Genomic DNA, 27,956 nt, shown 5'->3' on the forward strand with positions numbered 1-27,956 from the left:
CTCCACAATGAGCCAGGACACCTACAGCTAAACCAAGGTGCTCAGAGTCCAATCCAGCCTGACTTTGAATGCCTTCAGGGACAGGGTAGGCAGTAGATCTCTGGGCAACCTGTCCAGCGCTTCACCACCCGTACCTTAATAATTAACTTTTTTCTTCTATTCAAACTAAGTCTCCCCTCTTTCTGTTTGAAACCTTTTTCCCCCGTCCAGTCACAACAGACCCTGCTAAAAAGTCTCACTCTCACACTCTGCTGCAGCCGCCTTCCATGTACTGACAGCTCACCACCAGGTCTGCCTGCAGCCCCTCCACTCCAGGCCAAACAGCCCCAGCTCCCTCAGCCTGTCCTTGCAGGGGAGATGTTCCACCTCTCAGATAATTTTTGTGGTCCTCCTCTGGGTGCACTCCAGCAGGTCCATGTCTCCCATATCCAGATGCAGCACCAGATGAGCTCCCACAGCATAGAGTGGACATAGAGTGGACGGGCAGGTTCACCTATTAAATCTGCACCTTACATGAACAAACGAGAGTCCCCTTCAAAAAGATAAAAACTATCCAAAAAAAAATCTATTTTTAAGAAGGGCAGAAAGGACAACCCAGGGAGCTAATGACCAATGACCTGTCAGTCTCACCTCAGTGGCAGGGGAAATCATGGAGCAGATCCTGGAAGCTGTGCTAAGGCACGTGGAGGAAAGGGAGGTGAACCCAGCAAGGCTTCACCAAGGTCAGGTGCTGCCTGACCAACCTTCTGGCTTTTTATGATGGCATAACATTGTCAGTGGACAAAGGAAGAGCCACTAATGTCATCTATCAAGACTTGAGTGAGGCTTTTCACGTGGTACCCAGAACATTCTTCTCTCCTTATTGGAAAGATACAGTTTTGATGGGCTTTGTTACAATAAGGGCAGTGAAGCCCTGGCACAGGTTGCCCAGAAAGCAGTGGGTACCTTGTTCTTGGAGACATTCAAGGTCAAGCTAGACAGGGCTCTGAGCACCTGGTCTAGCTGTAGATGTCCATGTTCACTGCAGGAGAGTTGGACCAGATGGCCTCTAAGGACCCTTTCTAACTCCAATAATTCTATATGATAAAGTGATGCAAGGTTGAGAATAAGCAATTGGAAAGTTTAGAGTAAAGATATTCTAAGCAGTGGCATAGGCTGCATTAGGAAGTTCTTGTATTATCACCTCAATTACAGGTTAGACATCTCTGACAGTGATGTTTATTTTTAAAAAATCCTATTTTAAAAATAGATTGGATGAGATCTTAAGACTCTTATAGTATCTGAGCTCAAGAACAGGCACTGAAAAGAGTTATCCATGTGGTGAAGTATCTGTTTCAGTTAGAAAAAAAAGAACAACAACAAAGAATGTTACAATATTCCATAATACTTTTCTCAAATAAAAAGGAGAAGCATTAGTTTCAACAAGAGGATGCCTTACACAGCAAAAAAGAGTATCCAAAGCCAGTCCTAAGCAACTAATAGGGATGAAAGGCTACATGGGCTTACTCGAGCTGAATGTCACAAGATCACCAGGAGTCAAACACCAGGTAAAAAGTAAGTACACCATGGCCCCGAATTCCTGACCCTAATAACCACAAAGCAAGGCAGCAGCATTTTGCTCAGTTTAGAGAACGTGCAGTTATTTCTGTGCAAGAGATTGTGGACTCTGCCAAGCAACTACCTGGCTTCTGGGAGCTCACCAGGGAAGGTCAGATTGCTTTATAGATCTTACCACAGAGGTGATATTGCTGGAGATATCCCTATGATACAGACCAGAGATTGAGCATCACTTTTATGAAGGACATAAGCTAGAATTAGGATGACTTGGCATAAGCAGGTCTGCAGTTTGAGTTTATTACCACAACCTTTGAGTTCTCAACAGGAATGAAAGAGCTGCAACTCAATGATGCTGAATACACACTTTTAATCACCATCAACATTTTCTCTGCAGACTGACCAAACATGCAGAACCAGTCCGTGGTGGATCAGCTGCAGCAAACCTTTGTGGAAACCTTCCTTCTTACATTTGCATCAACAGACCAAATGACCACTTGATGTTTCCAAGGATGTTAATGAAGCTGGTCAGTCTTTAGCAGTGTCCACACAAAACAGGTGTTTGCCACTCAGCTGCAGGACAAAAACTCCCTCCCTGAAATGAAGACCCTTCCCACACATATAACCTTTTCTTCAGAGTCTATCTTCTCTTTTTTAAGATGATCAATGAGCAAATGCCCAGGACCTTTCCTCACTTGTGGGTTACAAAAACGAATCTGCAGGAACTTGCCAACCCCCTCTATTGAGAGCAACTCAACTCAGAAGGGTTCTGCAGGAACCCCTGTGTGCCTGGACCTGAGGAGATCAGTAAAGTCAAAGTGGATGTTCTAGGGGTTTCACTAGGTTTCCTTTAAATGAAATATCTTGTACATACTGCCCTTTACAAAGATTCCAAGAGAAGCAGCTGTTATTTCTTTACTGTGAGACTTCATCTCTTGAGTTGTCCTTTTATTCTGGCTCTCCTTTGGAAAGAGGATTCCTCCAATGATGGAACTAGATGATCTTTAAGATCCCTTCCAACCTAAGCCACTCTATGATTCTATGATCAACTATGTTCATAATACTAAAGAATCCCTATAAATGACTGTAAACCTGTAGCCTTAAAAGCAATCAGCTTAAATTGATTAAACTCCCCCACAGTCTGCTGCCTTCCTCCTGCTGCTACAGTCCGTGCAGTTGTGTCACATCAAACCAACCAGAGAACAAGCTTCTGGGTTGGCTGGTTTTTGGGTTTTGTTTTTTTGTGTTTGTTTTTTTTTTTTGCTTTCAATTGTATTAGCTCTTTTCAGAGGCATACAATCCCAAAGCCAACAAGAGGTGGTAAATATGAACATGGGAAAGGCGTGGGTAGGGAAAATAAAATTCTCCCGTTCCAGGGCAGCTATGGAAATGTTTGATGACCAGCTGAAATTGATCTTAGATTTCTTTTCTTGGATAAACCAGAGACTGCAGCATCTGAATAGCATTTACATCCTTGGATGATATGGTTAACTAACATTGATTTATATGCTCCAAACCCAGAACATTCCTTGGAAGTTAGATAAACCACACACAAATTGCAAGCAATTTCTGAAGGGTCTATACTGTCTCTGTGTAGTTACGGGACAGAAATATTTATTGCATTTGGCATGGAAGTTGCAGTCTGTAAGCAAAAAACAGAAGTGGGTGAGTGCTAGAGCACCAGATAGCAAGCAAATTCTTTCTTTTCCTTTCCCAATAAATTATATACAAAGGTGAACAGCTGTCACATTGACATTTCAGATCTGAAATATAGTTAAGAGCAAGTTATAACTAAGGCAAAGAAAATGAATGTCAGAAAGTTTTGTTATTTCAAATTTCAGATAAGCTCTTTAGCCCTAGGGTTCATCAGAGCTCTGTTTGGAGTCAAGCTCCTTACCAGAAAAATGTTTCTTTGTGTAGTATGTGTGTAAACACGCACAAGTAAGGGTATATGTATGTATTTATATAAATAACATGGCACACCTTGAATTCAAGATTAGCCCCTAGGAGGCCTTCCCTAACAGATCGATACGAAATAAGTTAGGCAGCAGAGAGAGAATCATGCACTAATTGGATTTAGCCTACAAGGATTCTCCAACATTTCTCCCTAAGTGTTAAATCACTTAGAATAGACCTAACACTCCTCACAGAGAAGTTTACTTTAACATGAATTCTACAAACACTGGAAATGTACACGCTCCACACAGGCACACACAAACAGGACGTATCTTCTGATGAAAATCTGTTTTGTAATCAGAATCGTGATTGCTCCATTTGTGGGAAGAGGGAAGGTGGATCGAGAAATATAAACATATTTAGAAATTATGTAGCTCTGAATTCCAAGTTTAAATACGATCCCACAGAGATTATATTCAGAGAATGAAGACGAGCTAGAACATCCTCAGCCACGTTATGGGAAAAAATAAGTTATTTGCAGCTGCACATTGCTTAATAAAATTAAATCAGTCCCATTTATCTGCCTGCCAGCACATGTTTACAAAGTAATAGCACTGCCTCTGCTTCCCCAGACCCCAAAAGGCTGTTTAAGAATCTGTACTTTTATTTCACCAACTCCAAGACATGCCACGGCCTCTGCATCCTCTCCAGTACTTCCAATTGGACCAATCTAGGATCACAAATGATACTATTTTTTGGGCTAACACTTTGAGAAGGATATAAGTTCACAGTGCAGTGGCCAGGACAATAGATACTATACATAATGCAGCATCATTAAGGACAGAATTTCCTTTGATTTGTACAGAAAGCCCACTGCCAGCAAGTCAGAAGTGGGAGCATTTGGTCTCACAGCTGTGAACAAATGATGCATTCAGGAGAACAGGCAGCATTTGAGTTTCAACAGAAAAGTATTCAGTTAAACCATGTATCTCATTTGCTCAGACATTTCATGTGCAGTGCTGAACATCCAAGTCACTTCTCTGTCCCCCATAACAAGAGTATGAAAGACATTTGGGAGCAACAGTAGAAAAAAAGGCTTTGTCAGTCCATTAGCTCTCCAGGCAACTGCCATATTATAGCATAAGGCTCTTACACGATATCCAGTCTTCTCAAGCCAGTATTGTACTTACCCATTTGCTCCACAATTTCAGGTGGAAAAACTCGAGAAGCAAAAGCTCGTCTGAAAATATCTGAGAACTCTTTGTCAAGGCCCCCAATGCCCATTTTCTCAAAATTCCAGTCTGGGTTGATGATGGACTGGCGGTTCTCTTTGGTCTTTGATTTACCTGGAAAAAAAAATAAACCACTTCAAACTCGTGGCACAGCAGAATTACAGTAAATATAATACAAGCACCAAATTGGCTCTACCCAGGGAACCCAGCATTTCACAGAATCACATAGAATTGCAGGGGCTGGAAGAGACCATCGAGCACAAAGCCCCTGCTAAAGCAGGTTCCCTACAAGAGGTCACACAGGTAGGCGTCCAAATGGGTTTTGAGCATCTCTACAGAAGGAGAGTCCACAACCTCTCCTTGTATTTTCATACCTGGCATCTCAGGACTAAGCAGCAATCATATCTGACTGAACTCAGGAGCACTGCTCTCCCACACATCACTTTATGTTTATTTATATTGAATTTCCTCTGCCATTTTCCTTCTTAGCTGCTCAGCCCCATCAGAGCATGCTTTGTCACCTTGTTACTCAGCCTTTATTCCACTTTATTCAATAATTATAACGAAAAGCAAAGGCCCCCAGCAGAGATTCAGGCTGAACTCAAGTGGCACTGGTTATTTACTGCTACCTTTCAATATTCATCCACTTCTATTTAGTTTCCTTTTAAATAAACATCGATAAGAACTGTTGGAAGAGCTTTAAAAAATAAGCTTAAGAGTGCTCAGTGCATTTAGGAGACTGACAGTAAGCACAAATGGTACAGTAAGAATGCAGCTGAGATACTAACAGCCAGAAACATGTCTTACCTTAAACTGGAGGGGAATTTATGGGCAAGTACTCATATCTGGATCAACATTTCCAAATGGCTTCTCATTAGAAACTAACACTAAAAGCCCAGGGAGGAAACAAATATTCTCAAAATACTCGTTAATCCTTGCTGTATTTGAATGTTTTGTATCCTCTTGTTACACAGTGGCTCTGGGAACAATTAACCACTATATTCAACCATCTAGAAGTCCAATAAGGACACCAAATAAAAGTTTGGTGCTATCTGAATTAGATTGCTGTGAATCTTTGTCTGAAGGTACCTGGAATCAACACTTTAACTCAGAGTACTAGAGCTCTAACCTGTTGGCTGGAGGTGTGTTTGTTCTGTTACACTAACACATAGCTGTGCAGGACAGCAGTGAACATCTGGCTCACTGATTGCTTTGTATTTATCACTGCATTGTCCCACTGCAGTTTTAGATCAGCCCACTCAGCCAGGCATGATCCTAAGTTACCTATCCTGAACTTAGCCTATATCCCCCTCTTCTGGCCGCATCTGATCACAATAAAATTCTCACACATTCCACAAAACCACCATCCATTGGTTTTATAACACATCATTTTATGCAAAGTAGAAGAAATAGAATTGGCATTATTTTTTAATGACCACAATTCTTATCTGCTGAAGAAAATAAAGGCCCTTTATTGAAGCAGCCCTCAATGACATTTTATTTTTATCTTCTCACTCTGAATTTAATTATTCACAACTTCACAATTCTCCAGAGACTAACGAAGCACATTAAGGAGCTCTGCCTCAGATCAGTCAGGAGATTAAATAAAGGAGCAATCTGACAGAAGTAAATTGAGGCATAAGCAACTCTTGTCTTGTCTGCAGGCAATGAAACAGGATCACAGCAAAGGAATCCTATTTCCAATCAATTAACCCTCCCTCAGGACCACTTTCCACACCTTCCCAAGCCAGGAGGAAAGTCACAGGTCATTTCACTGCAGTTGGACTAGATGATCTTTTAGGGTCCCTTCCAACTCAAACCATCCTCTGATTCTATGATTTCAAGGCTTTGAATACCAAGCAAATAAAATATCACTGCTTGTTCAGATGCAGTAAATTGGGTGATGTTAGCACTCACCCCAAGCTGTCCAAACAAAATACAGCAGACAACTACAGAGCACAAATTCACAGCCTCACACTGAGGATAGATAATACTTCAGAATAGCAGCAAAAGTGCCCCGCTACAACTCCTGTAGTGCTCAGTGAGTTAAATTGTACTGTCTGAGCTATTAGCCTCACATTTTACTTCTGAACCAAACCCTCAAAGTACTGAGTGCTCAGAGCCAAGCAGAACTGTCCTTTGAGCACAAACCTACTACAAAAATTGCAAGTCACCCAGCCGAGGTGGCCACGTCCACTGAGCCCTCACAACAGCCTTCCTCCTCTGCCACTTCTTATCTGTGGAAGAGGAGCAGCAAAAGCTACCTGTTTTTTTTCTTTTTCCTGGAGAAAGTAAAAAAGGAAAATAAAGAAGAAAGGGAAGAATGTCGCTCAGTACAGACATTTAGTCATACCAGCAAGGAATGCCTATAGCCATCTAATCACCAAGGGAGGTATTTGCAACACTACACCTGCTAAGTGCTGTCCAGTCCGTAACACAGATAGGAAAAGGAACAGACAGACTAACAGTACATATCTGTTTGGCAGGAAAACCACTATGGCCCCAGGGCACACACAGAACCAATTGTCAGAAGATTCCCTCACTGCTCACTTTGTGGACCAGGTCCCCATCATTCAAACTGGTGGCTCTATGGAAGAAGTCTACATGTGCTCCTTTCTAGGAAAACGTGAGGAGGACACATCAATTATTCCCTTATTTGTTTGCTACTAAAGTCTGAAATTACACATAAGTGTTTTATTAAGGCTTTAGAAAGTGCTTCTTAAGACAAAAACTTCATAGTTTTGTTAATATATTTGCTGTATTGAGTGCAGAGCAGTTAGCATAACCTCTATTCTTCTACTTCAATTTGCTATTGTCAGAGTCTCTTGGTCACTTTTTCTTTCCCAATCTCTACCTGTGTATTTTAAATATGCTGTGGTGGTAAGTCCACAGCACATCCAGCACATCAGCAAGCTGTGGAGCTGCGCATGGGGTGACACAATGACTTCTTTTCAGTCCCTGTAAGGAACAGCAAAGTCTGCAAGATGGACAGTGTAATCTCATTGCAGTGGTTTCCCACAGACATACAGATAAATATTAACTCCTTTCTGAAGGGTCTGGGAAAGGTTCCTAAGGGGTCAAGTACTGTCTCAGAATTTTAAGACATTTCCAAAGGCAGTTTTCAATGGATCAGGTCAACTAATATAAGAAGAAAAACAATCTTTAAGCATACAAGTCTTTGAGGCCTGAAAAGCAGCAAACTTTGAGCAGTATTTCTCTCTTCACATAAAGTGGCACTTACCAATTAGATTGAGAGAGGAATTCTCAGCTTTTTCAAAGGCCACTTGGCTGTTTCCAAAAACCAAACCCACCTCAATCTGAAAAAGAGAAGGAGTCCAATAGTTATGTTAAGCTGTTAGAATCAGCGTCAGATTCTTCTTTGGTATCTCCAAGCAGACCTCAGGAGGAAAGAGCAGAAAGAGCTCCACTACAAAAGTTATTGGAAGGAATGTGAAATAGCAACACCTCCTCTAAAACCAGCTTTAGTAACAATTTGAATGTGGGACTTTGGTGAGCACAATAAGTTGGCTTTTTAAAGTTATTTGTTTAGTTCAAAACTAAATGTTCTATTTTGGCAAGGTCCAGGAGGAGAACAAAAAAATATCTGTACTTCCTACCAAAGGAAAATCAAAATTGGGCATAGCTGCTAGGCTAAAAGGTCCAAGAGAGAAGGCTTCCATTAATTAACATATGAATTCCAAAAGATACTCCTTGTACTTCATTCAGCTCTGCACTTCAGTAGGTGCAACTCCAAGCTGCCATCTACACCAGCACAGGAAACTGAGAACACACATCTCCTCCAAGGCAAAAGCAGTGGCCAGATGAAATAAAGCAACTTCTTCAAATGAGAGTAACCTAAATTCCTCATTGTAGCAGCACCTTATCTGCACTTGAGCCTTTGCAGAACCCAGGGAGTAAATTCCTTTGTCCCCACCTTCTGTTTTTTGCTTCCTCCAGACTCTCCTTTGAGGATGCTGGGATCCATTCCTTCCATGGACTTTACCAACAGGCCAAAAAGTTTGTCATTAAAACTGAACACAAGCTGTGGAAAGAAGAACAGAAGTGGATATGAAGTCATTAAATGTTAAAAACGATTTTGACAGAGCTATTAAGATTGGAAGAAAAAGAGACTTGAGGACTAAGCTTCCCAAGCAACAAATTCCACATGCTTTCACTGTGTAGAGGTTGAGCATACCGAATGTGTCCTTTTCATATCCCATACTATGCTACTGAGCTTTAATTAAAGCCAACGTTCATTTTACTTTTGTACCCAAGGAAGATATATGCTACTTCTCAGAAGATTCCAGGTGCTCCCATGTTTATATTTACACCCAATCAGGCCAAGATATAGAGAGAACGCAGATTCTTAAACCTCCATTTTCCTTACAAAGATAAATTTCTTTAGCTAAGGAAAAGGAACATCCTAAATCACTCTGCTCCTGCTCTCAGTGGAAGTCAGGATTGTTGAACACGTCATTAAGACCACAGTCACACAATAAACAACTCCTACTTCTCGTTCCTCTCTGCAGCTAACATCTAATTATTATTCTTTATATAAGCATTCATTTTACTTAAGGTCATTAGGATATAACATACAAAACCGAAGCCAAAGCACACCTGCTGCCCTACAGAGAATGCCTGGCTGTTGAACTGCTGGATGAACTCAGCAGCCATCTTGTCTGTGTCGTATGGGTTGGAATCAATGTTCTTCTTCTGCAGAAAGTCTATCTCAATCGTCATTGTGCCAATACACTGCTTAGACTTGTCAAAAGTGTACAGGGAAACTGGAAAAAAAAGAAAACACTCATTTCAGAATGCACAGCCAATTAAACATGCTGTAAGTTTGGCAACACACGTTCTTCCATTCTGAATATTTTATGAAATAGAATATCCTACTTCTAATAGAAAACTATTTCCCTTAGTTCCTTCTTTCATTACAACATCAAAAACAAAACAAGCATACCTCTGCTGAAAATCCTGCATTTCTTTAATAACATCCTTTAAATAACATCCTTTAAAGCAGCTCAAACACCACACAATATCTGCAGCTTTGGAGGATGACTTAAGAAAGCTCAAAGGAAACATGTTAAGCCTGAAAAACCACCTGCAAGAGGTCATAGTTGTTTTTTTCAACAGATTGACTAGCTCTTCTCCAGACAGGTTAGTAGAAATGGTAAACTATATTACAGCACTTGAACCCACACGTGCTGTATCAGGCTTTCACAGATCAGAATGAAGCATCAAATACAACAGGTCTGAACTATCTCATGTCAAAACTTGGGGCTGTTGCTGCTGGAAGTAAGACAGAAAATAAAAAGCGTAGATCACAACTTCAGGGCTACTGCCTCAACACAGCTGACTGGAAACACAGGATCTCACAAAGCAAGCAGCACAAGTAACTCACCAACCAGACTACAGCAAAGGACAGAAGCAGAAGAATGAAGTACATTATGAAGTGACAGCCAGCATGGCTTCACAAGGGCAGACTGTGCCTGACCTGATGGAGGCCTTCTTGGGTAGAGTGACAGCATCAGCAGACAAAGGGCAACTGATGTCACCTACCTGGGCTTGTGCACAGCCTTTGGCACAGCCCCAAACCACACCTTTACCCTTCTGTTGGAGAGAGATGGGTTTGAAGGCTGCACTGTTCAGAGGATAAAGAGTTGGTGGGATGGCTGCAGCCACGGGGCTGTTATCAATGGCTTTGTCCAAGTGGAGGCGGTGATGAGTGGTGCCCATCTGGAACCAGAGCTCTTCAATACCTTTATCAACGACAAAGACAGTGGGATCATGTGTTCTCTCAGCAGTCTGCAGACAGCATCAAGCTGAGTGGTGCAGAAGAAGGTACACCAGCCAGAGGGACCAGGACAGGATTGAAGACTGGGCACAGAAGAAACCCATGAGATTCAACAGGGCCAAGTTCAGGGTGTTGGACTGGGGCAAACCCAGGTAAGAGTACAGACTGGGAGAAGAGCTTGAGAGCTGCCTTGCAGAGAAGCACTTGGAGATTCCAGTGGATGAAAAGGTGCACATGAGCCTGCAACATGTGCCTGCAGCCTGGAAGGCCAACAGTATTGTGGGCTGCATCAACAGAGGGGTAGCAGCAGGGGGAGGAGGTGAATGCCCCCTCTGCTCTTGTGAGGCCCTAGCTGGAGGACTGTGTCCAAGCCTGGGGCCTCCAGTACAGGAAGGATGCAGAGCTGCTGGAGCAGGTCCAGGGAGGACTGTGAAGATGCTGAAGCACCTCTCCTATGAAAAAAAGGTTGAGAGAGATGGGCTTGTTTAGCTTGGAGAAGAAAAGGTTTTGGGGAGACCCCACTGCAGCCTTTCAGTATAGAAGTAACCTTACAAATAGGAGGTACTTTTGGCACCAGCAGATAGTGATAAGACAAGGCAGAATGGCTTTAAGCTAAAAGAAGGTAGATTTAGGTCAGATGTTAGGAAGAAATTATTTAATCAGAGTGTGGGGAGGCAATGGAACAGGCTACCCAGAGAAGTCGTGGATAACCCCTTTCATGGCCAGCCTTGGATGGGACTCAGGGCAGCCTGATCTTGTGGCTGGCAATCCTGCTCATAACAGGAGATTGGAAATAGATAATCTTTCAGGACCCTCCAACCTAAGCCATTCTATGATTCTAGGTTTGCTTTGAATTTAGAGAAGTTTTGTCTGATACAGAAGTCACAGCTACTGTAAAGCAGTAGGAAGGGAAATGCATTTCTCACAGAATGCCTTATTTGCTGCCAACCCTCCTGGCAATGGTATGGTTTCAGGCAAATCCTGAGACACCTGCTAGGTGCCAGTGAGGAACTCAGCATCGAGCATCCTCTGCCCAAAAGCAAAGCTGCAAGATTCGCTCACCTGGAAAACCTTTAGCATAGCCTCAGAAGCCTGACAGGGCTCAACATCACTGTACCACTACATGCAGAACTCCATTTTAGACTGACATTTAAGGCAGAGCTTTCACATTACCAGGGGAACAAGACAAAAAGGGAGCCCTGGTGAGTCACTCGTTTTGTGAATATATCTCCTGATCTGTAGAATAGCTTTGCAAATCCTTTATTCTCAGCAGGCAGTCATATGACATTTAGTCACTCTGCATGAAATTACTTCAACTGTTTTTTTTTTTTAATGCACATTCTCAAAGCATGAAGTTTTTAGCAGGATCTAGAACAAGCATGATCACAAATCTCCTCTAACAACTGATGATGCTAAATATTAGCATGTAATTCTCCAAATAAAGTTAGTACTACAAAGCATTTGTTGTGGATAGAGACAAACACACCCACTACAGCTTGTCACTACAGAGGAAGATGCACAAAGACTTCAGACTTCTGCAAGTAACGATCCTTCCCCACAGACTTCTGAGACCAAAGCAGCTGGGAAGGTGACCAGCCAAAGAATGGGCTTCATCACAACAATCTTACCAAAGAAAAGTATGAGATGCAGCCCTCGTGAGCACACAGGTAATTCCTGATGGTCAAAAGAATGGGTATGATCCATTACCTTCATCAGTGCTGCAAAGAAAGTGGAGACCTACCCATAACAACAGCTGCTGCCAGGAGTTTGGCAATACTCCAGAAGCTACAGACAGACCAAAGAGCAGCACCTCTAATGCCAACTGTTCAGGCATCACAGGTAGAGTTGAAAGGCAGTAAGAGCAAATGAAAGAGATGCAAATCAGTCCCTGAACACTGGTAATGGCTCAATAGGCTCCATTTATTTGAACACTGGAGTACAAAACCTTCAGTTTGCAAGAACTTGAGATGCAACTCTTTCTCTTCATCAAAATGCAGAATCTTTCACCTCTTGCCAAAATTGGCATTATAGCCCTGAGTAGAAACATACTGTTTAACAGGGCAAGATTTTGTTCAAAAGGGGAGGGACAGCAAGAAGATATAGATTTCACGTTTCCTACAGGTGGTTGTCTAAGAGCTGAGCAATGAACACAGTGAGACACCCAGACAATGACAATCATGTTCTCCAAAGCCACAAGGACAGACTACATGCTCAGTGTTCACACTCACGTGTGGACAAAATATCCCAGTGGTTTTGAGAATGTTAGCAGACAGGAAACCAGCAAACACGAGAGCAGTTCATCTCAGAAATGGGGGGTTCCATATTACTTCAAGTGTTGAAGTGTGGGATTTTCCAATTCAGTTTCACTTCAGCACAGAAACATGGAACTGATTTCTTATACATCGTGCTGCTGTCTGACTCACCGTCTATCTCTTGTCCTATGGAAAGTCCAGCCCATTTTCTCTGTAAAAATAAGAGAGAAACTTAAGAAAGCCTGTCCTTTAATAGAATGTGTCTACTCAGAAGCTATTTAGAAAAACAGCCCCTAACTCCCCACCATGAGAACCTTAAGAAAAAGAGAGCAAAACTGGATGAAGACCCCAAAATTAACAGCAAGTGAGTCAATCAGTTCTATTAATAACCTCAATTTCTGACCTTAGAAGTGATTCTGTCCAACTTCCTACATCTTGCTAATCACCCCACTGCCATGGACACCAAAGTCATCACCCTGTGTATGTCTGGTGATTTTTATTGCTTCCCCCCCCTTCCCCCCCCCCCATTCTGCTCGTTTTGGTCAAGCACTATTCACAGAGGAGGTAGTGCAATGGGCAAGAACAGTTTTTCCTGATTATTTTAAAAGCTTACATGTGGACAATAGTTGCAGGAAATTGTTACAAAGTGCTTGAAGTTATATTAAAACTTGAAGCAATTAAAACCTGTCCAGGTAATTACTAAGAAGAGAATTTTTCAAACCCATCAACTTCCTTCAAATTCTTTTAAGAAGTTTTGTGTAGCATGAGAAATAAGATACAGTTCAATAATACGAGATGTGAAAATCTATGACCTTTACAATGTCAAAAGTTATTGCTTAATAATTCCAAAAACAGTGTTTTTCCAGTGAACAGATTTTCTGACACAGATTGGCTACTGTGTATTTACTGCCCACTTTTCAGGCTAGGCAATACTCACCATCTCTTAAATATCTCAACCTTAGAGAGAAGTGAATCACAGAAGTATAAAAGTATCATTACACAGGGCTCTGGTAAAATTGCACTTGAAATGCTTTACTTTGTGGTCAATTATGTTTGGCTTTTCATCCTGGAAGGAACAATGACCTTTTTCAAAAATGAAAATCTCCCCCTGAACTCCCTCATCAATATCTTCATGGATCCAAACTAAAATTAGAGATAAGGAAAGAATTCCCTTGGCGTAACAGGGATCAAGCTTTAGAAATGAAAGCCCAGAAAAGGAAGTATTTGGTATTTCCAAGAAAGTGAAAACAAACCATGTTTCCGCATTTAATCTCATTCTTTACAGTTTCCACTACTCATCTGCACGGCCAGGAAGAATCCTTCCTTTCCCCTGACACTGCAGTTCTCCAGCAAAAAGATACCCTAAACCCACCTTCATCTGAAGTACCATACCTACCTCATTCCTTATCAGAAGAGCTCCCCCAGACCTACAGTAACTGCTGCAATCTACAAAAATGACCACTGAACAGTGAATGCATCCGTTTCAGCCCTGTGATACAAATATCTTCTATTGATATCTGGTTTTCAGCCTTGGCAGCTTAAATCTCAACTGCACAGACAGTAACTTCACACTCTCCTCACCCACTCATCCGGACAAATATGAACAACACGTCAAAAAGCAAAAAGTAGTTTTGGAGCTTATGCCAAGTCATCTGTTGAGGAAAAAAGCCTTGTGTGTGCAGCACAGACTTTGCTCCTTGACTGGTTACCAGTAGGCAAATACGAAACCAACAGATCAGTGACCTCAGTTGCTGCAGTTCTATGCGTTGAAACTCACTGTGTAAGTCAGTTGAAGTCTCACTTTTCTACTGAGAAGTTAATTGTATCCATTATTTACTCTAAGCATCATTTAACATGCAGTAGCTTGACTTACTTAAGAAAAAGTGAATAGTTACATCTATTTTACGCATTTAATTGCACATCTCCTCTAGAAATATTAACAATAAGCATAGTAATCAAGGAACTTTCCCGCAACACAACATAGAAAAACACTCTAAAACAAAGGAAAACCAGGGAATGTTACAAATTCACCAACAAGAGATGTTGCTTATGGTTTCTTTGTTGAAAGGGTTTATACCTGGGGCAAGCTGAAGGCGATGTTCCCAGGAACAACAGAGGGATGTGTTCTCAGAGTGAAGATATATTTGTGGTTGGGAGAAGTCTTCACAACAACGTGTCTAGAAGAGAGAACAGGATTTTACTCCAACATATACCTACGTGCATTGCTCCCAGGGCTTTGAGAATTAAAAAGAAACAAGCCAGCCTGTACCTGTAACAGAAAAAAAAATGAGGACTTTAGACATATGTTGAACTAGATGGTTTTTAATGTCCCTTCCAACCCAAGTCATTCCATGAAGAGGGCTCTGAAATGAATTCTGCACTTCAAATCTATGCTATGATGCTGGCACACAGATGTCCAACACCTTCAGTGAATATAACATGATCTCAAAGCCCAACTGGAAGACATAACTACTATTTAAATTTCCCCAAAAGCAGCTTTCTGCTTCAGGAATTGCACAATATAGACATACAGAACAAAGCCATAACCACAAAGACATAAAATCAACACCACTTTCACATCTCAGGTACGTAACATCAAAACTGCAATCTTCAGCTCCAATACAGAGTACACCTCAGATGAGATAGATGATAAAAAAAAAAAATAATACAAATGAATCTCAGTATATTGTTCAGAAATTCAACTGCAGTAAAACAGATGGAATTTCAGTCCAAGATATAAAATCAGAGGGACACTGCAGCTGCCCCTTCTGTCTGTTCACAACCTACAGATTCTCTTGGAACTTGCTCAGGATCTGAAGACCAGAAATAGGACTACTGAATTGGAACAGCAGATGTGCTGCACACAGAATCGTTTGAGTTGGAAGGGACCCTTAAAGGTCATCTAGTTCAATTCCCCTGCAATGAACACGGACATCTATTTTGGCTACACTGGGGATGCATAACAGCTCCAGCTATATAAGAAAAAACATACAGCCCTCTGAAACTAGAGGAAATGCATGGCCTGTGTAGCCAAGATGACCAAACATTGCTAGTCACTGCTTACACATTCAGGGCAGACTCCCTTCCAGGAGCATTAGCTCTTGACAACACAGAAGGAGTAACATAGAAGATAATATAGAAACATTTTAACACTTATCTTCTCTGTCAGGAGACAAGTGGTTTGATTCTTTACCAGTTCTGCCCCCAAATTATCCATGAGCTGCCTAAAACCCCACTGCAGAGATGTCTGCCCTTCCTTTCCATTTATTCCTGCCCAAAGGAGAAACACAGAGCCTTGCTTCCTGTAAGCAAGTAGATGTTAATCTGGTCTTCAAGGAGGATCCAAGGAGACACAGGGCTGCTCAGCATCACCGTAGGCCTAGGAAGGTGATGGAGCAAATAATCTTGGAAGCCAAATCTATTAAAGGACAAGAAAACAACTGAGAGTAGTCAACATGGATGGACAAAGGGAGATCCTGGCCCCACCATCCCACCTTCAGCCACCAGTCACAGCTCCCATCCTGGAGCCAATACTGAATAAATGCTTTGTTATTGTCAGGCTGATAGTGATTCATGTGATGACTGTGATGCCATTCAGCAGCATTTCTGCAGGCTGGAGACATGGGCTGGCACAAATCCCATCAAGTCCAACAAAGACTTCATCTGGGGAGGAACCACCCTTGCAGCAGCATGACTGCCTGGGAAGTACCACAAAGAAACAAATTATAGTATTACATTTGAGCATTCCATTCATGGAAAACTCCTCCAGAATGATGGCACTGCAGTCAAATGGATGGAGCGGAAAAAAAAAAAAAAAGAAAAAAATCAGCTTGCTGAAAAAATTATAGTCAAGTGATAAGATTAGAAAAGGTCAAATCCTGACATTCCACAAGGATAGCTGGCACAGGCAGGGACTGATGGTCAGACTGAAGGATCTTACTGGTCTGTTCAGCCTTAACAATCCTATGATTCTTCACAAGGACAGCAGAAGAAGAAAGAATTCCACAAGCTTCAAGCAACTGAAGCATTAAGAAGAATATCCAAAATGTGGCAACAGTAGGAAAAATCAAATGCACTTTCTGACACCAACGTTCACCAGGAGGAAGCTTGGAGAGCTCATGGAGACACAAGGGGAAAACCTCAATTTCTTTAACTGCTTCTGCTTAGAACCTAAACAAAAGGAGCAATGAGTCACCAGATATTTCCCCAAAGGTCTGACTGATGAGACTGCTGCTCTAATTCCCATGCAAAATCTTGCTTGAAACTATCAGCACCAAAGTACTGCTGTAATGCCAGTTATTGGGAAGGGCTCAAGGCTCGATTCAGGAAACCATCAGCTAGTAAGTCTTCTGGCCAGGTTGAGCACAACAGAAACTATAATAAATAAAAGCTAATGGATACACAGGTTAGTATTATGTTGCTGAAGAAAAAGCATATTCCTTGTGCAGAAGAGGGTACCTTACATGTCTTTGCAAGGAACACCATAAGCACATTAAGGATCCAGGAAGCATCTGCTCATGCTGTTATGGACATCCTCCTCTGGTGGATGACTGGAAACCCAAGCAAATCATTCAGCAATGTTTTTCACAGGCTCCTCACATAACTAAACTGGGGTGACACGAGTGGGAAGGTGAATGGTCTCCCCATTAGCAGCAAAAATAGGTAATAACAATTAGTCCCAAAGGGGAAGAAAAAATACACTACCTGCAAATTTTCAAATGCAATGTGGAGTGCTGCAATCAGATATTCAACTCAAAAGTTTGATCATGTCTCTTTACTAGACTTCTGTCAGGTTTCTTTTACCAGAGAAAGTTGTCTCTCGCTTCATAATCACAGAATGATTTACATAGAAAAATAAGATCAAGTCCAACTGTCATCTGACCTACAGGAGGCTTTGGGCAATAAAATACTATTAGTATGCTTCACAGTGAAAAAAGAGAACTTATGCTCTACAGAGGGCTGTTTGGACCTTGATAGGAGGCTTTGAATCTTCCAAAATCGAGCTTTAGACTCCAGCTCAGGGGCTGCATCCCAAAGTGGTGTTTTGATCTCTTAAAATAAGCATTTGATTCCCAAAAGAGTCTTTGGGCCCTAAATAATCACACTCTGTCTCCTGGCAAATGGTTTTGGGTGCTAGAAAGGAGGCTTTGAGCCTTCACAAAGGTGGTTGAGGGGATAATCATTAAAGGAGTCTCTGGACTCTAAATTCAGGCCCCTAAAATGAAGTTCATCCTGTCAGAGAATACCATGGACACCTAAGAGGAGGCTTTGATCCCTAAAAATAACACTTTGGGCCTTAAGATAAGGCTCCAGATCTGAAAAATTAGCCTGCAGGTGATAAAACTATCTTCAGATCCCAAGTAGGCTCTGAAAATAAGGGTTTGGTGCTTAATAACAAGGCTGCGGCCTGTAAAATGGAGCCTGTGGTTCCTATAAGTGCACTTTCTAGAAACTAAGAGAGAGTTTAAAGCTTTAAGAGATTGTTTGTGCCATAAAAAGGAAGGCCTGTTCCTTAAAATGAGCCTCTGAACCCTGAGGCACTGGGTCTTCGAGAAACGAGGTTGGAACCTGTAATTGAGAGAATGGCCACAAGCCTTATTCATGTCATTGCTTTTTGGCAGTATGTACATTGTGAACAACTATTCTCAAAGGATAAGTCACAAGAAGAGTAAAACTTCATGAAAAAACCTCCGATGAGTAGAGAACTCACTAAGAATTGCAGTCACTTCTATAGAACCAGCCTGATGCATTCATTTCATAAAAAGAAGGTCAAATATCCCACTAGTTTTTATGGTTTTTGTTGGTCTCTTTTTTTAATTAAAAAAAAATTGAAGTTTTGTTACTTAGATACATAGTATTATGTATTTTACATGCAGCCCAAGACATTTTATTCACTCAGTGTGGCCCAGATAAGCCAAAAGGGGGGACACCCATGGGACAGAAGCACATCACAGCGTCACCAAATCAACAACACGACCACAAAAATGTACTGCATCCCATGAACTCACACTTCATAAAATCATGATTCATACTTCCCCAACACACAGGGTATGGAAAATAAAGCATGAAAAGATCTATGGTGGCAGCTCAGTGCTAAACAAACACACTAATCTACAGTTGAAGTCCCAGCTCTAGACCATAAGCACCAAATATAAGCATTAAAGCTGAAACCTGTAAAAGTTACCAAAAAAATCCCTGCAGCCAATCATGAATTGGGCAATACAAACCAGAACTGCTGGCAGCACGCATATTGCTGCAGATCGTAGGGATGGTCTTGCTCAGTGCATCTGCAATGCAGCAGAATGACTACATCTTTCAGTGCTAACTGAATACTGAGACATTTACACTGTAGCCTTACGCTTTTGAAAACAATTTATAGCATTTGTTCACAGTCAAACATATGCTGCCTGCTTTGTAAGCCCCAATTTCTACTAATAGATGGCTCTCAAGCAAGTCCCAGAACACTGTTGCCTGTAGATTTCAATAAATGCAATGAAAGTGTTCTCAGACTGAAAGGAAGAGATCACATCCAAGCAGACAACATCACCTGCTTCCAATCCTAAATGTTTTCCTGGTTTGGAGGTGGAGGGAGAGGTGGTTTGGGCTCTGATGTTTCTTTGGCACTAAAGGTGCAGTGCAGGAGCTCTCTAGGATGACACACTGCACAAAAAGAGCCAAGTCCTGAAACACTGCTCCCTTCCACCCCCCTTCAGAGCCATTCATTCTCCAGCCTCAGCAGAATTTATCTGAGCCCTAAGGATATCATTCAGCATCATTTCTTAACACTGCTTCCCATTTATAAAATTATTTTTAAAAAGCTTTGTCTTTCTCAGACAAATCAAGCACAGATTCAGCTTCCATCACCTGCACAGACTTGTAACTGAAGTACCCAAACTGCTGTGCCCACACTCTGGCTGTCCTGCCCTGTTGTTCTCGTGCATGAAAATCTCTAGAAGCAGAGGTGGCTTACAATGACATTGCTCAGTACTCCAATATGATATGAAAGTGGGAAGGCGCCCCCAGTAACACAATTAAATGATAACAATCTAGCTGAAAATTATCCCAGCTACATAACAGGAACAACAGCAAAAAAAAAAAAAAAAAAAAAAAGATGAAAAAGGGCCTGAGTTCCTTCATTAAAAAGTGTTCATAATTATTTCAGCAGCTCTCAAGCTGCAAATACTTCTGAGAAAAAAATACCATTTGTGAGTATCTCCAGTTCTGAGAAAGCACATCTAAAGTTTTGGACTCCAAAGACACACAACTTTTAATTAACCTACTGTATCCAAGCTGTGAAAACTCCTCCTTTTTGGTTAAAAGCTGAAAGACACACTTACTGTCCAGAAGGGAAGTCCGCCTCATTCACCACAGCACAGTTTGTTAATGACAGCTCATCAGTGGGACATCGTGCTGCCTGCATGGGCTGTGAAAGAGAGAGATGGGAGAATACATCAAATAAAGCCATACTTTCCCTTTATGTCTCATAACTTCTGTAAACCCATCAGAAATTAGGTCCCATGAGAGCATAGTCCATTGTCACTGACGTCCTCTTTTCTTCATTGGTTTCTCCAAGCTCCTCCACTCAACAAAGATGAAAAGATGACTGTATCCAAAAGCTCTGTCTAGAATGCCTCCAGGAATGGAGAAAATGATGGAGAAGGCACGATATCCCCATGGCCAGCCACAGACTGAAAATTTTAATTCAGAGCCAAGCCAAATATGATCCTGCAGGATGCTATTTCCAGAGACCAAACCCAACTATTTTCTTTGTCAGACACAATTTTGCAGCCAGAGCAACCATTTGTCCGTGTCAACTTATTGATAATGGCAATTCCAAGTGGATTTTCTCTTATACACACGTATCTGAATGGTTTCCCATGAGTTAGCATCACAATCAACACTCAGCCCATCACACCCCAGAACTCTGAGCCATTTGAGAAAAGAACCACAGTGAATTCATCTCCATGTGGACTGGAGCAGCTTTCTGGGTAACACTGCAATCCCTCTAGAGCCATACCTGTTTGGAAATGGATTCATTCATTATTTTGTAACACTTAGCTGCCCTGTGACATTCTGGTTTCAGCCTTGAAAATGGCTTTATCTACCCAAATCTGAATAGTAGTGAGAAATTTAATGTTTTTGTCATAAAGGACTTCAGTGGACTTCCAACATACACAGCATGTCTGGGAAAGCTCATCACATTTCAAACCAAAAAGCATTCACCAGGTGATCAGTTCTCCTTCAGGTTTCTGAGAGCAATGCAGCAGGTAGGATATTTCTGGACAGAACCACACACTGAGCTCCTGGATTAAGCCTCTTTACAGCACGAGTCCTCAAATGCATTTTTAATCCTTCCTGGCACGTTGCTTCCTACACGAACTGTGAGCTCTGCTCCTCTGGGTTATTTCTGTGCTTTTGGGAACGTGCAAGCTTTGCTGTAAGCAAATGCAGAATATAAAGGGATGCACTGCAAACCCAGCAAAAGTGCTCCTCTGGCAAGCTGTACAACGTGATAGAGGTGTGGGGAAACGCAGTTCCCTCTGCAGCAGCACCATGCCAGCCATCCCACTGCCCACATTTGGGGCTCCAAATGCCCCTTAAGCTTAAAGGAATAAAAGAAGCCCTCTCTGCCTCCAGATGTTGCACTGATTTATCTAAGGACGAGACTCCAAGGACAGAGGACCTCTGTGGAGGTGACTCCACATTCCAGGCTGTGTCTCCTTCCTAGAGCAAAAGAAATCCATCACGCAGCTCCAGCACTGCAGTGCTGCTCCTAAATCTGCACCCATGCCAGCAGCCCCTCTGTTTGCCAAGAGAGAAAGGAGACGTAAATGTCATGATGAGAGACAAACGTGTAGGACCTCACCCTCGGATTTATGAGACATCAGCAATGCTGTCTCCATTCCTCTGCTACTGAACTGATGCAAAACGTGAAAATCCAGCACCAGGGCATGAAAATACAGCACCATGCTCAATGATTCTGGCATATTTTGCAAAGTAAAAGAACAAATAGCTCCACAACAAAAAAACCACCGTAATGTCCTAAATATCAGAGAGGTTTTTTTCTTTCCAAAGTTCCACGGATTCCTGTTTTCCTGCAATACAACACAACACAACACTGAATCATCCCTGCATTTTGGAGAGCTCAGCCCAAAAAGCAGAGCTATTTGGGTTTTTCATCCACACATAAAAACACACTTTCTCATCCTGAATTTCAAGACCAGCATCCTAACAAAAGGCAAAAGCAAAGCACTGCACTCACTTCAAAAGGGAACGAATACTAAAAATCTTTGCAGTATTGCAGAATAGCACCGTGGGTGAGCACCAAGTACAACAAGATGGGTAATATTTGTGATCTGTACGGCTGCTGACAGAGGAAGCTGAAGAAAAACATGTCTCCCGTTAGTCAGACTCCACAGAAGATTCGTTGGTGGCACACAATAGAAGCACACTGCTACCTGTCTGCTGAATATGGGAGCTAAAACATTACACAGCATGGCAAAGATGCTCTTCATTTGGAACAGCTTAACTCATTTCATTTCCTAATCCCACCCAGGAGATTATCAAACAGCTCCTACAGCTGAGGCAGGTTTTGCTCTCTGCTAAGCAGACACGCACGAAGCTTTGTGTTCAGTACAGTTTGCACCAACGGATCGAGTGGCAACTGAACCTGAGGAAAGAAGTGAGAATAAACGAGCACGGGAAGCACAAGCAGCAGGAGAGTGCTGCACACAGATGGCAAACAGCAGCACAGCGTGCAGGAAGACGAGCTGAGCAGAGCTGGGTCAGCAATGGCCTGGGAGAAGGAGACAAATTCAGCTCTTCCAGCCTAGGAAAGCCTGCAGAGAAAGCATTCTCCTGTGACCCAAACCACACACGGCTGCACCAGGAGAAATCCAGGTCACCAGAGTTATTGCACACCTTCTCCTGGACCACATCAGAGCACGGAATGTTTGAAAACAAAGCATCAACCAACCTTTCCGTGGGGCATCCTGCTCTTTTCTTGCTGAGATAACGACGAGTTGCCCTCAAAACAGTTTCTGCAGCAGCCTATGATTCACACACCCTACGGGTGAGCACTGAAGCCAGAACAAGGCTGGCAGCACACACTCCGGGCACATTCACCATCTCAGCAAAATCAGAATTCGTAAACATTTACTCTATTGCTTCGGATATGAACAGCAGTCTAACCTTCCTGACCTAACAATCCTGAAATCACTGCAGCAGCCACATTTCTACCACAGCCTACAAGGGAGCAGACATCCTTCAATGTCAGAACTGTTGGTTTTTGGTTGTTTTTTTTTTTTTTTTTTTTTTTTTTTTACCTTTCTACGAAGACCCTGTGTTGGTGTCATTAGTGACCCATCACACCTCGCAGAACAAAATGTGTTTTGGTTGAAAATACACCCTGAGCAACTGTTAAGGCAAATGACTGCAGCTTCCTTAATGGAAGACGCAGCCTAAGGAGTCACTGCAAATCTCCTGCAGATTGCAATTATAAAGATAAAAACCAACAAACAAGCAAAAACTAAAGCTTTAGTTAAAAAAAAAAAAAAAGAAGAAGATACAGCACTCAAATTTTACAAAATTTAGTGCATACTTTTAGTCTGCAGAGATGCCAATTAGCAGCATTCCCCAGCAGACAAGGCAATGCAGACACGTGAGCTATCTCCTGACCCTCTGAGGCACACATTTACCAGGGAACACACTCAGCCTTAAATGCTGCATCTCTAAAACTAAAAACGGAAGAAGAATCACTAAAGTAGTTAACAGTTTGCTGAAGGTTTTCCTGGACATCTGAAAAAATGAAGCTTCCAAGTTGCAGCTCAGGAGGCCCTTCTGTCTGCTCCGTGTGGCCTCAGTCTGCTGGGAGCTCTGGTTCTGGGTGGGGGGAGCTGCATTCTCCCTCTTTAAGAAGCTCATAAATGGCAATTTTCTTCTCCTGTTAAGAGAGGAAAGTTAAGATCTCAGGACTAGCATTCCCCTTTTTGCTAAGGCATGGACACACCTCCATAAGGAGCTGAGACAATCTAGAAATTACTCCCATTTCCCCCACAAAAGCCATTTTATTGCCACGGAAGTGCCAAACCCAGCAAGGAGAGGTCGTATCTTTGAGCAGGGCAGTGACTGCTCTCACTTTGTTTGCAAAGTTTATAGCCCAACGCGTTCAGTTCTGCAGGGACTTTGCTAACTCCAAAGCTGTTTCACTGGGTGCACGTGGCTTTGGGAACTTGGATGCACTCTAATCCATAACTTTGTTGTTAGAAACACAGATCCAAGACTGAGAGGTTTGCCAGATTAAAAGGTACATGAGGACCTGGATGCACATTTCTTATTGTTTGTTAAGAACAAATACTCAAGGCAATAGGGACAAGGTTAAAAATGCCCTCTTCACCTGGAATTTGTTCGAGGTGCTGCCATTCCTTGCTTATCCACAGCTCCCCCCACCTGATTATTCCAGGACTAATTATTCCAGCAGTAATTATTCCAGGACAATGGCTGCTGCACCCAATTATAAGCAGCCCACGTTCCAGACCCAACACCTCACCAGCAAAATCAAATGATACAACTTCAGGGCATAACTTACTCCAGATTTTGTGGCAGAAGGTCATTGTTTTATTGCATCCCAGGAGAGCAGAGCAACGTGCTCCATCTTCCTGTGCTGCTCACACTTGGCCCCTCTGAACTGTCTGTCCTACATACACATGGAGGAGTGTTCCAGCACTGCAGCAGGGTCAGGGTGCCTGAAGTGCTGCCCGGATTCAAATGAGATGCAGCATCAGATGGCTGCAGCTCACAATGACAGGATTTGTTAAGAAGGCTTTTCTATTAGCCATAGCAACATCAATAATTTTATTTGACTGAAAATCCTGTCCTGCCCAATGGGCATTCCAGCAAAATGTATATTTAGCTGCTTCCTAAGGACTGGATTTCTGTGGGCTCAGGCAGAGCTGATGTCATGAAAGCATGAACTCACCCCAAGCTGCAACTTAGGGCACTTCCCAAACCAAATCTCCCAAATAGGATCCTTTCCTAAATGACCTGCTAGAACCCAGGATAGGAAGATCTTGCAGCATCCCCCAGGCAGAGAAGGGAAATTCTTTATTAAAAGTAGTCATCCTGGTTGCCCGTGGCGAGAAAAGAAGTGACATTCCCCTGGTTCTGAGGTTGTCGAGAGTAGTCAGAATCACAGAATCATTAAAGTTGGAAAAAACCACTACGACCATCATTCCAACCATCCACCTACACCAACACTGCCCACTCAACCTCTGCCAGTTCGTCAGCACCCACGGGTGGATCCCATCCAGCACCTGTGGCAGTGCAGGTGGAGCAGCAGCTCTCTAACTGTTCCTGCCTGAACCAATGGGGGTTTATTCTGCTCCCCATCCCAGACTTCCAAGTCAGGGAGTAGAGAACCTTGAGGATAGCTGGTCTGACCATTAAAGACAGACATAAAGAAGGCATTGAGAAGCTCAGCCTTTTCCTTATCCGCAATGGTCACGTCCTCCTCCACACCCATAAAGGGCAGAGATTCTTCTTAGTGTTACACTGACATTTCCCTGCTGCTCTTTAACTATTAAGGTTTGGGGACGCTGTTCCTACAACACTAAGCCAAGCAACAAATCAATCCAAGGTGACAAGGCCAGACATCCCACACCACAAACACACTCTGATGGCCAACAATTCCAAATAATCCATCGTGGATTTCTGTAAAGCAGAAGTTCTGTAAGAAGCAGCAAAATGTATTTGCAGTGATATTGCAAAACAGGTACGGAGCTGCAAAAAGCGACCTCAGACAAAGACATTTCAATTTAGTTTTCTTCTGTTCCCCTAAAGCATGGCTAAAATCCTATTTCTTTGAAAGCACTAAAAAATGTAAGCAATAGAAAAATGAACGCCACACTGCAAGAAAGAACTAAATTGACAAATGGTTCCATACTTGCCTGATGACACCTGCACCTATGAAGAATGATTACCACACATTAGCTGAAAGGAGGAGAAATTAGAATGTACAGCTTTAGACCAAAAACACAAATCCCAGACTCAGCCTCACAAAGCATCCTACCTAAATCTACCCTTTGATGTACTGCTATGAGCACAGCAGAGCATGCATCAGCACACAGTTCTGTAACGTGAGGGACCACAGCCTGTCCTTCACTGCAGTTCTTACAACTCTGCATTCAATCTCTTTGATAGCTGATTTCAACAGGTATCTGCAGAGCATCTCCTGCTCGGGTCACTGGTGCTTCTGGAGGGATTACAGTACAGTTCTGCAAGACAGACCAACGTCTGCTATCAATGGAGTAAAACCAAAATCATTTCCAACCACAGATATGAGAAGCAAACAGGCCAGTGCCTCCCAGCCCTGTGCAGACAGGAACAGCACTTCATGCCTAACTGATGTCCCTGAATCACAGAAAAATGATGGTGGGGTTATACAAGTTGCAGCTGTTGCATAACTGCAGCCACGCTGCTCTGCTTTGCTTCCTGCACCACTCCATGCAGCTCTCCATTCTGGTGCAGTACAAGCTGAAACACAGTGCTGGACCAACTACTTGATGCTGACTGGAACAGGGCAGAGAAGTCTCTGCATGAGCCACCTGCAGCTCTCTCTGTGCATTCTCCAGGTTCAGGCATCTTTAAATAACATTAACCAGGGGAGAGCATCAGTGCTCCAGCATCAGGCTCACCTGTTGTAATGGGGATATCACACACCTCCATCCTCCCACACACTGCTCCTTATTTATACAGACCAGCATCCAACGTGACACCGAACCGTGTGCTGTTGGTTGCTCACCTGACCTCTGCATCATTCTCCTGCTGCCATCCCACGTTCCTTTACACATTAAGGCCTTTTTGCTGATTTTAGCTAAGCAGTCACCAATAGGATTTTTTTTTAATTATTTTTTAGGAAGTACACGATAAAACCACTGCACAGTCCTTAAGGTGTGTTTTAATACGACATAACCTGGACCCACATTCAGTGCTCTCGGTACCCACAAGGATGAGGAGCCAGCAGGAACCCCACAGGTCTGCCCCATATCCCAGCAGGGTCTCAGGGAACCCTAAAACTGCCCCACATCCCATCTCAGGGAACCCTAAGAACTGTCCTATACCCCATCTCAGGGAACACTACAAACTGCCCCATATCTCATTTCAGGAAACCCCATAGACCTGCCCCACATCCATCTCAGGGAACCCTACAGAACTGCCCTATACCCCATCTCACGGAACCCTACAACCTGCCCCACATCCCACCTAGGGGAACCCAACCCATTGCCCCATATCTCATTTCAGGAAACCCCACATCCATCTCAGGGAACCCTACAAACTGCCCTATACCCCATCTCACAGAACCCTACAAACTGCCCCACATCCCATCTCACAGAACCCCAAATCCTGCCCCACAACCCCAGAGCAGAAGGGCTCCCACAGCCCCCTTAGGGGACCCTAAAATCCCCCACAACCCAGAAGGAACCTCGCAGCACCCTACAGCACTCGTCTAGGACCCCACAGACCCCAGATCTCCATTCCCCACAACCAAAGGGACACCACAGCACCCTTCGGTTCCCCCTCAGGCTGCGAGATCTCACCCCAACGCCTAGCGAGGGGCAGAAGGGAGAGGACAGAGCCGGAGGTAACGAGGCGAAGCATCCCACAGCTGGGCAGGAGGACGAGAAACAACCATCCCCCCACTCCCCCCCTCACTTACCCGCCCCGCCATCTTGTCGCCTCACACCGCAGCGCAGCGCCATGGGGCGGTGCTGCGCATGCGCGGAAAGAGGCGGAACGGACGGGAACAGAGAGGCTGCGGGTTCGAGGCTGACCTCGGCCGCGTGCGGTGCGGGGCTGAGCGTGCGGTCAGGCGGTTCTGTTTTATGGCCCACAGCGCCGTTACTGAGCGCCAAAACCTTGTCTTCAGGGCACTTGGGAACCAAAGGCACTGTTTTCTTACCTGCTGCCTAATTTTTCACACCTGAAGTCTTATTTTAGGGCCCAAAGCATTATTCTTATGGTGCAAAGCCTCCCCTTGGGCATCCATGGCGTTCTCGGACAGGACAAACTTCATTCTATGGGCCAAGGCCTGAATTTTAGAGCCCAAAGTCTCCTTTAACAGCCAGGAAAGCGACAAACCCACCCCAAAACCCACCTCAAGCAGCCCTACAACCTGCCCCACATCCCAGCACAGGCAACCCTACAACCTGCCCCACATCCCAGCACAGG

The 27,956-nt window shown here is 43.2% G+C and overlaps 1 protein-coding gene and 1 pseudogene across 3 annotated transcripts in view; one reads left to right on the forward strand and one right to left on the reverse strand.

Moving 5' to 3' along the window:
- Positions 1-27,663, reverse strand: part of NSF (N-ethylmaleimide sensitive factor, vesicle fusing ATPase) — a 56,228-nt gene extending 28,565 nt beyond the window's left edge. The window contains exons 1-8 of one of the 3 annotated variants that reach the window (XM_031601056.2): positions 27,445-27,663; positions 20,069-20,154; positions 14,809-14,908; positions 12,903-12,942; positions 9,300-9,466; positions 8,617-8,724; positions 7,924-7,999; positions 4,641-4,796 (exon numbers count right to left, since the gene is read on the reverse strand). In XM_031601056.2, coding sequence (XP_031456916.1) covers positions 4,641-4,796; positions 7,924-7,999; positions 8,617-8,724; positions 9,300-9,466; positions 12,903-12,942; positions 14,809-14,908; positions 20,069-20,154; positions 27,445-27,456 — 745 coding nt within the window. In that variant the 5' untranslated portion in view covers positions 27,457-27,663. The other 2 variants (XM_090125312.1, XM_090125311.1) reach the window with 2 other exon arrangements.
- Positions 650-4,621, forward strand: LOC116233780 (oxysterols receptor LXR-alpha-like; annotated as a pseudogene).
- Positions 27,664-27,956: the final 293 nt, after the last annotated feature.

The sequence above is a fragment of the Phasianus colchicus genome, chromosome 26 (genome assembly GCF_987193195.1).
Source record: "Phasianus colchicus chromosome 26, bPhaCol1.hap1.1, whole genome shotgun sequence".
Taxonomy (NCBI): Eukaryota; Metazoa; Chordata; class Aves; order Galliformes; family Phasianidae; genus Phasianus; species Phasianus colchicus.